Source organism: Salmo trutta, chromosome 34 (genome assembly GCF_901001165.1).
Source record: "Salmo trutta chromosome 34, fSalTru1.1, whole genome shotgun sequence".
Classification (NCBI taxonomy): domain Eukaryota; kingdom Metazoa; phylum Chordata; class Actinopteri; order Salmoniformes; family Salmonidae; genus Salmo; species Salmo trutta.
The window spans coordinates 24,615,839-24,625,371 of NC_042990.1; the positions used below are offsets into that span (position 1 = coordinate 24,615,839).

At 41.5% G+C, this 9,533-nt stretch overlaps 1 protein-coding gene across 1 annotated transcript in view; it reads left to right on the plus strand.

Annotated features, from left to right (window-relative positions):
- LOC115173876 (uncharacterized) overlaps positions 1-8,527 on the plus strand; it is a 29,740-nt gene extending 21,213 nt beyond the window's left edge. Inside the window, exons 8-9 of the mRNA XM_029732358.1 lie at positions 5,579-5,629; positions 8,368-8,527. Of these exons, the coding sequence (XP_029588218.1) occupies positions 5,579-5,629; positions 8,368-8,420 (104 nt within the window). The 3' untranslated portion in view covers positions 8,421-8,527. The remainder of the gene's footprint in view (positions 1-5,578; positions 5,630-8,367) is intronic.
- The last annotated feature ends 1,006 nt before the right edge of the window (positions 8,528-9,533 follow it).

The following is a 9,533-nucleotide window of genomic DNA, read 5'->3' on the forward strand; positions in this document are numbered from 1 at the left end:
AAGCAAACATGAACTGAGTTTGAAGGTAGGCCTTGAAATACATCCACAGGTACACCTCCAATTGACTCAAATGATGTCAATTAGCCTATCAGAAGCTTCTAAAGCCATGACATCATTTTCTGGAATTGTCCAAGCTGTTTAAAGGCACAGTCAACTTAGTGTATGTAAACTTCTGACCCACTGGAATTGTGATACAGTGAGTTATAAGAGAAATAATCTGTCTGTAAACAATTGTTGAAAAAATTACTTGTGTCATGTACACAGTAGATGTCTTAACTGACTTGCTAAAAATACAGTTTGTTAACAAGAAATGTGTGGAGTGGTTGAAAAATTAGTTTTAATGACTCAGACCTAAGTGTATGTAATATTCCGACTTCAACTGTATATATGTACTAGCCTACCTCTTTCATGTAATAATTCCAGGAATAAATTCAATGCAGTTATTAGCCTTATATTTACACTACCAAAAGTTTACACAAGAACAAAAGTTTGTGGACAACTGCTTGTCGAACATCTAATTCCAAAATAATGGGTGATTCATATGGAGTTGGTCCCCCCTTTGCTGCTTTAACAGCCTCCACTCTTCTGGGAAGGCTTTCCACTAGATGTTGGAACATTGCTGCGGGGACTTGCTTCCATTCAGCCACAAGAGCATTAGTGAGGCCAGGCACTGATGTTGAGCGATCAGGCCTGGGTCGCAGTCGGCATTCCAATTCATCCCAAAGGTGTTCGATGGGGTTGAGGTCAGGGCTCTGTGCAGGCCAGTCAAGTTCTTCCAAACCATTTCTGTATGGACTTCGCTTTGTGCACGGGGTAATTGTCATGCTGAAGCAGAAAGGGCCTTCCCCAAATGGTTACCACAAAGTTGGAAGCACAGAATTATCTAGAATGTAATTGTATGCTGTAGCGTTAAGATTTTCCTTCACTGGAACTAAGTGGCCTAGCACGAACCATGAAAAACAGCCCCAGACCATTATTCCTCCTCCACCAAACTTTATAGTTGGCAATATGCATTGGGACAGGTAGCATTCTCCTGGCATCCGCCAAACCCAGATTGGTCTGTCGGACTGCCAGATGGTGAAGTGTGATTCATCACTCCAGAGAACGCGTTTCCACTGCTCCAGAGTCCAATGGTTGGCGAGCTTTACACCACTCCAGCCGATGGAAACCCATTTCATGAAGCTCCCGACAAACAGTTATTGTGCTGACTTTGCTTAAAAAACGCTCCTTAGCTATCTCAGGAAAAACTAGACTAGAATAGCTTGCTGGAATTTTTTTTTTGGCATTTCTTATACTAATTGACTATTGGAAGAGGGATGCTAACTCTTGTTTGCTGAATGTTACATACAGAAGCCAATAGAACTCACAGCCACGGGCCGGGGAGTTTGAAAGAATAGAGAACGTGGGATGGCGGTAGGCTGTAGCAATTATTTGTTCAGACCTGTAATCATTCAATCTTAGTAAAGAGAAAATATTTCCGTCTGCATCTTATTCTAGTCCTTTTTATTCAAGTATGTCATTACAATGATGAAGATAAGGAAAACAAAACGTATTCCATGTAACTGTTGAAAGCGAGTAAGGAATGAAGAAACAATAGAGAAAGAGGAGGCAGGTTTTATGTTTTTCTTTCGTACGTAATGTGCGGTAGCCTATATCATAGTCTGCTATGTATTGGATAAGGGCACAATCATTTGGTCTTTTGGGGGCTTGAATTTTTATGCTGGTCAAGGCTCTAATCAAATCCAGACATTTTTATTCTTTATATACTTTAGAATGACACTTCCGGTTTGGCAGGAAATACCAGTGATTATTCTCGAGATGGAACATTTGTAAAATACCAGGAAAATATTCAACTGTAGTCTGTAGCTTATTCTTTAGATGTTTGGCTGGTGAACCGTTATGTGTATTCAGATCCGACCCGGCCTCAGCCAGTGCCATCAATAAACGAGGGATATTGACAAAATGAGCCACATTTACTTGTCCTTAAAAATAGCTTAACAAATTACAAAACGCTATTCTTTGTGTTTCGATGTGTAGCATATGCAAACACTTTATAGCCTATCTTTTTATTGGTTTTTAGGCTACTTTCCTAAAACAATAATTGTCCACCTCATGGTTCAACTGTCGTAGATTTGAGCACTAAATGCATCAGGGGGCATTGCATGCATAGGCCTATAGGCTTAGGTGTCCACTGTATGATAATAATATTTAAAAAAAATATTTATATATATATATACTGCTCAAAAAAATAAAGGGAACACTTAACCAACACATCCTAGATCTGAATGAAATAAATAATCTTATTAAATACTTTCTTCTTTACATAGTTGAATGTGCTGACAACAAAATCACACAAAAATAATCAATGGAAATCCAATTTATCAACCCATGGAGGTCTGGATTTGGAGTCACACTCAAAATTAAAGTGGAAAACCACACTACAGGCTGATCCAACTTTGATGTAATGTCCTTAAAACAAGTCAAAATGAGGCTCAGTAGTGTGTGTGGCCTCCACGTGCCTGTATGACCTCCCTACAACGCCTGAGCATGCTCCTGATGAGGTGGCGGATGGTCTCCTGAGGGATCTCCTCCCAGACCTGGACTAAAGCATCTGCCAACTCCTGGACAGTCTGTGGTGCAACGTGGCGTTGGTGGATGGAGCGAGACATGATGTCCCAGATGTGCTCAATTGGATTCAGGTCTGGGGAACGGGCGGGCCAGTCCATAGCATCAATGCCTTCGTCTTGCAGGAACTGCTGACACACTCCAGCCACATGAGGTCTAGCATTGTCTTGCATTAGGAGGAACCCAGGGCCAACCGCACCAGCATATGGTCTCACAAGGGGTCTGAGGATCTCATCTCGGTACCTAATGGCAGTCAGGCTACCTCTGGCGAGCACATGGAGGGCTGTGCGGCCCCCCAAAGAAATGCCACCCCACACCATGACTGACCCACCGCCAAACCGGTCATGCTGGAGGATGTTGCAGGCAGCAGAACGTTCTCCACGGCGTCTCCAGACTCTGTCACGTCTATTACGTGCTCAGTGTGAACCTGCTTTTATCTTTGAAGAGCACAGGGCGCCAGTGGCGAATTTGCCAATCTTGGTGTTCTCTGGCAAATGCCAAACGTCCTGCACGATGTTGGGCTGTAAGCACAACCCCCACCTGTGGACGTCGGGCCCTCATACCACCCTCATGGAGTCCGTTTGAGCAGACACATGCACATTTGTGGCCTGCTGGAGGTCATTTTGCAGGGCTCTGGCAGTGCTTCTCCTGCTCCTCCTTGCACAAAGGCGGAGGTAGCGGTCCTGCTGCTGGGTTGTTGCCCTCCTACGGCCTCCTCCACGTCTCCTGATGTACTGGCCTGTCTCCTGGTAGCGCCTCCATGCTCTGGACACTACGCTGACAGACACAGCAAACCTTCTTGCCACAGCTCGCATTGATGTGCCATCCTGGATGAGCTGCACTACCTGAGCCACTTGTGTGGGTTGTAGACTCCGTCTCATGCTACCACTAGAGTGAAAGCACCGGCAGCATTCAAAAGTGACCAAAACATCAGCCAGGAAGCATAAGAACTGAGAAGTGGTCTGTGGCCCCCACCTGCAGAACCACTCCTTTATTGGGGGTGTCTTGCTAATTGCCTATAATTTCCACCTGTTGTCTATTCCATTTGCACAACAGCATGTGAAATTTATTGTCAATCAGTGTTGCTTCCTAAGTGGACAGTTTGATTTCACAGAAGTGTGATTGACTTGGAGTTACATTGTGTTGTTTAAGTGTTCCCTTTATTTTTTTGAGCAGTGTATATAATCTATATAAAAGAAGAGAAGCTTAGACCTAGCCCCAGAGAGATAAAGAGAGATGAAGATATGCTGGCGGAATGCAATGATACCTACATGCATTTCTTTATGTCAGATGGCTACTGTGTATGCTATACAGATATAGACTTACAGAAGGAGGCTAATTCGTACATTTTCGATGATCATATTTGTTATAAAGATAAGCATTAAATTGTTAGATTATAGGAGTACCTCTGGTAGGCCTGAAACATTCCTCACCTCAAGTTCAACTGTCTGAGTCAGTTGGAGTACCGGTGCGCACTGCCTTCATATCATAGGCTTGCAGTAGCTAAAGCTTAATAACAGCTACACCAAACCTTCACAAAAGTTTCAAAACTTTATTAGGGTAATACCAAAAGTAAGTCAAGCCATTGCTTATAGGAAAATGATGAGCAGGCTATTATATTCCGGCAAACACAGCATTTCAGAAACAGAATGAAACAAAACACATGCGAACTGGTTTAAACCTTCACAAAAACTTTGAACAGGCTACAACGGCAATTACCAACAAAGGAGAGTGCCTACCATACCCAACAAATAACATAAAAAATGTATTTATTTTACAACAGACCTACTTATCTTAAACTAAATATGGAGCACACAATTAAAAAGTCAGATCTGATTTAATTTAGCCATGTCTCGACAGAATTAAACAAAATAGGTGTTGCATATTTAAAGAACTGGTTTCGATTCATAAATAAGCTTACAATAATAACAATTATATACAATAATGATAAAACAAATTATTATAAATACATTTAAGTTTCAAAATTGCATCCTACCTGAATAGGAAGTTGCACAGGAGCCTGCACTTGGCCGGCCAACTGTCACTGTGAATGGTGGATAGAGGGCAGGATAGACCATTAGACTGGTAGACTACAACACAACCCACCCCAAAGCAAAAAAATACATTTGACAACCCTCCCCTATTTTGGACCACCCCTCCCCCCAGTATACTGCAATCTGTCCCTAAAAAGAAAGGACTTTTTGTAATTCATTGGGAGGAATGTCCAAGTGCAGTCTGGGAAAAATTGTGAGAATTATCAAATATTTAGCTAATTAAATAATCTGGTAGATTACAAAAATTGGTACACTGAAATAAGATGTTATATTAACTACTGGTAAGTCATTACCTAACTAAACTGAGTGTACAAAACATTAAGAACACCTTCCTACCCTTTTGCCCTCAGAACAGCCTCAATTTGTTGGGCATGGATTCTACAAGGTTTCGAAAGCGTTCCATAGGGATGCTGGCTCTTGTTGATTCCAATACTTCCCACAGTTGTGTCAAGTTGTCTGGATGTCCTTTGGGTGGTGGACCATTCTTGATACACACAGGAAACTGTTGCGCGTGAAATACCCAGCAGTATTGCAGTTCTTGACACAAACCGGTGCGCCTGACACCTACTTCTAAACCTCGATCAAAGGCAATTAAATGTTTTGTCTAGCCCATTCACCTTCTGAATTGCACACATACACAATCTATGTCAATTGTGTCATGGGTTAAAAATCCTTCTTTAACCTGGCTCCTCCCCTTCATCTACACCGATTTAACAAATTACATACAATAAGGGAGCATAGATTTCACCTTGTCAGTCTATGTCATGGAAAGAGCAGGTGTTCTTAATGTTTTGTAGTATAATTGAATTGACATGATCTTAGAATTACATATTTCTAATGCCATACTGATTTAAATGTTATACACATGTTTTAGATATTTCCAATCATTTTTGTTTTAGATGCACGACTACCTGACTCAGGCAGCACAGTTCATGGTTCTCTCTTCACTGGTAAGAATCACTCTCTATTATCTTTCTCTTGTATTATCATTATGACTCAGATTATGTTGTTTATATACAGCTAAACTACATATACTGTAGGTTGCGAGATGATGCCACAGAAAACTATATTCTAAAGATTATGATAATATATGCAGTACTATATTTTTTACTATTTTCTACATTGTAGAATAATAGTGAAGACATCAAAACTATGAAATAACACATATGGAATCATGTAGCAACCAAAAAGATGTTAAACAAATCTAAATATATTTTATTTTTGAGATTCTTCAAAGTAGGGACCTTTTGCCTTGGGCTCCCGAGTGGCGCAGCGGTCTAAGGCACTGCATCTCAGTGCTAGAGGCATCATTACAGACCGTGGTTCGATTCCAGGCTTTATCACAACCTGCTGTGATCGGGAGTCCCATAGAGCGGCGCGCAATTGGCCCAGTGCTGTCTGTGTTAGGGTTTGTCCGGGGTAGGCCGTCATTGTAAATACGAATTTGTTCTTAACTGACTTGCCTAGTTAAATAAAAAATGCCAGCTTTGCACGCTCTTGGCATTCTCTCAACCAGCTTAATGAGGTAGTCACCTGGAATACATTTCAATTAACAGGTGTGCCTTGTTAAAAGTTCATTTGTGGAATTTCTTTCCTTCTTAATGCGTTTGAGCCAATCAGTTGCGTTGTGACAAGGTAGGAGTGGTATACAGAAAATAGCTCTATTTGGTAAAAGACCAAGTCCATATTATAGCAAGAACAGCTCAAATAAGCAAAGAGAAACGATAGTCCATAATTACTTTAAGACGTGAAGATTAGTTAATTTCGGAAAATTTCAGGAACTTTGAAAGTTTCATCAAGTTCAGTCGCAAAACCATCAAGAGCTATGAAGAAACTGGTTCTCATGAGGACCGCCACAGGAAGAGAAGACCCAAACTCTGCTGCAGAGGATAAGTTCATTAGAGTTAACTGCCTCAGAAATTGCAGCCCAAATAAATGCTTCACAGAGTTCAAGTAACAGACACATCTCAGCATCAAAAGGAGACTGCATGAATCAAGTCTTCATTGTCAAATTACTGCAAAAAAAACACTACTCAAGGACACCAATAAGAAGAAGAGACTTACTTAGGCCAAGAAACACAAGCAATGGACAATAGACTGGTGTAAATTTGTCCTTTGGTCTGATGAGTCCAAATTTTAGATTTTTTGTTCCAACTGCCGTGTCTTTGTGATCTCTGCATGTGTGGTTATCACCGTGAAGAATGTAGGAGGAGGTGTGATTGTGAGGGGGTGCTTTGCTGTTGACACTGTCTGTGATTTATTTAGAATTCAAGGCACACTTAACCAGTATGGCTACCACAGCATTCTGCAGCGATACGCCATCCCATTTGGTTTGCGCTTAGTGGGACTATAATTTATTTTTCAACAGGACAATGACCCAACACACCTCCAGGTTGTGTAAGGGCTATTTGACCAAGAAGGAGAGTGATGGAGTGGTACATCAGATGACCTGGCCTCCACAATCACCCAACCTCAAACCAATTGAGATGGTTTGGGATGAGTTGGACCGCAGAGTGAAGGAAAAGCAGCCAACAAATGCTCAGCATATGTGGGAACTCCTTCAAGACAGGTGAAGCTGAAAGAATGCAATGAGATAATGCCAAGCTTGTGCAACGCTATCATCAAGGCAAAGGGTCGCTACTTTGAAGAATCTAAAATCTAAAATATATTTTGTTTTCTTAAACACTCTTTTGGTTACTACATAATTCACTATTATTTTACAATGTAAAAAATAGTACAAATAAAGAAAATCCCTTGAATGAGTAGGTGTGTCCAAACTTTTGACTGGTACTGTAGCTAAAACAAAATAATTGTAAAATGAACAAAAATATAACTGCAACATGCAACAATTTCAAATATTTGACTGAGTTACAATTTATATAAGGAAGTCAGTCAATTTAAATTAATTAATTAGTCCCTAATCTATGGATTTCACATGACTGGGAATACAGATATGCATCTGTTAGTCACAGATACCTTAAAAAAAGTAGGGACGTGGATCAGAAAACCAGTCAGTATATGCATGAGACCACCATTTGCCTCATGCAGTGCGACACATCTCCTTTGCATAGAGTTAATCAGGCTGTTGGTTGTGGCCCGTGGAATGTTGTCCCACTCCTCTTCAGTGGCTGTGTGAAGTTGCTGGATACTTGCAGGAACTGGAGCACGCTGTCACCTGGGCTGGCGTGGTTATATGTGGTCTGTGAGGCCAGTTGGAAGTACTGCCAAATGATCTAAAACGATGTTGGAGGCCGCTTATGGTAGAGAAATTAACATTAAATTCTGGCAACAGCTCTGGTGGACATTCCTGCAGTCAGCATGCCAATTGCACGCTCCCTCAACTTGAGACATCTGTGGCATTGTGCTGTGTGACAAAACTGCAGATTTTAGAGTGGCCTTTTATTGTCCCCAGCACAAGGTGCACCTGTGTAATGATCATGCTGTTTAATCAGCTTCTTGATATGCCATACCTGTCAGGTGGATGGATTATCTTGGCAAATGAGAAGTGCTCACTAACAGGGATGTAAACAAATTTGTGCACAAAATTTGAGAGAAATAAGCTTGTATGAAACATTTATGGATTGTTTAATTTCAGCTGATGAAACATGTGGCCAACACTTTGCATGTTGCATAGCGTTTATATTTTTGTTCAGTGTATTTATCACTCTGTTTCTCCTTTTACTCACAGGTCTTTTGATGGGAGGCGGAGCCCTGCTATTGGTCACTCTGCTGCAGCCATGAAAGAATGGTCTAATCAAATCAAATTGTATTTGTCACATGTACAACAGGTGTAGGCCTTACAGTGAGGTGCTTGCTTACAAGCCCTTAACCAACAATGCAGTTTTAAGAAAAATAAGTGTTGAGAAAAAATTGATAAGTAAAAAATAAGAAATAAAAGTAACAAATAATTAAAGAGCAGCAGTAAAATAACAAGAAAGAACAGTCTATGACTCGGGTGGCTGGAGTCTTTGACAATTTTAGGGCCTTCCTCTGACACCGCCTGGTATAGAGGTCCTGGATGGCAGGAAGCTTGGCTCCAGTGATGTACTGGGCCGTACGCATGACACTCTGTAGTGCCTTGCGGTTGGAGGCCGAGCAGTTGCCATACCAGGCAGTGATGCAACCAGTTAGGATGCTTCCGATGGTGCAGCTGTAGAACTTTTTGAGGATCTGAGGACCCATGCCAAATCTTTCAGTCTGCTGAGGGGGAATAGGTTTTGTCGTGCCCTTTTCACGACTGTCTTGGTGTGTTTGGACCATGATAGATTGTTGGTGATGTGGACATCAAGGAACTTGAAGCTCTCAACCTGCTCCACTACAGCTCCGTCGATGAGAATGGGGGTGTGCTCGGTTCTTCTTTTCCTGGTGACCACTATCATGTTCTTTGTCTTGATCATGTTAAAGGAGAGGTTGTTGTCCTGGCACCAGGGCTCCCGAGTGACGCAGTGGTTTAAGGCACTGTATCTCAGTGCTATAGCTGTCACTACAGACACCCTGGTTCAATTCCAGACTGTATCACAACCAGCCGTGATTGGGAGTCCCAAAGGGCGGTGCACAATTGGCCCAGCGTCGTCCGGGTTTGGCCGGTGTAGGCCATTATTGTAAATAATAATTTTTTCTTAACTGACTTGCCTAGTTAAATAAAATGTTACACACCACACGGCCAGGTCTCTGACCTCCTCCCTATAGGCTGTATGTTATGTCTGCTGTGCTTAAACATTCCAGAGGAATACTTTTTTTCTTGTCTTTTATATAATATTAATTTATCAATAAATTACTTCTCCTTTTTCCAGTTGGCTTGGTTTATGTTTGTTTTTGCGTAATTTGTGGGTTAAATGTTCCAGTGTTGAATGA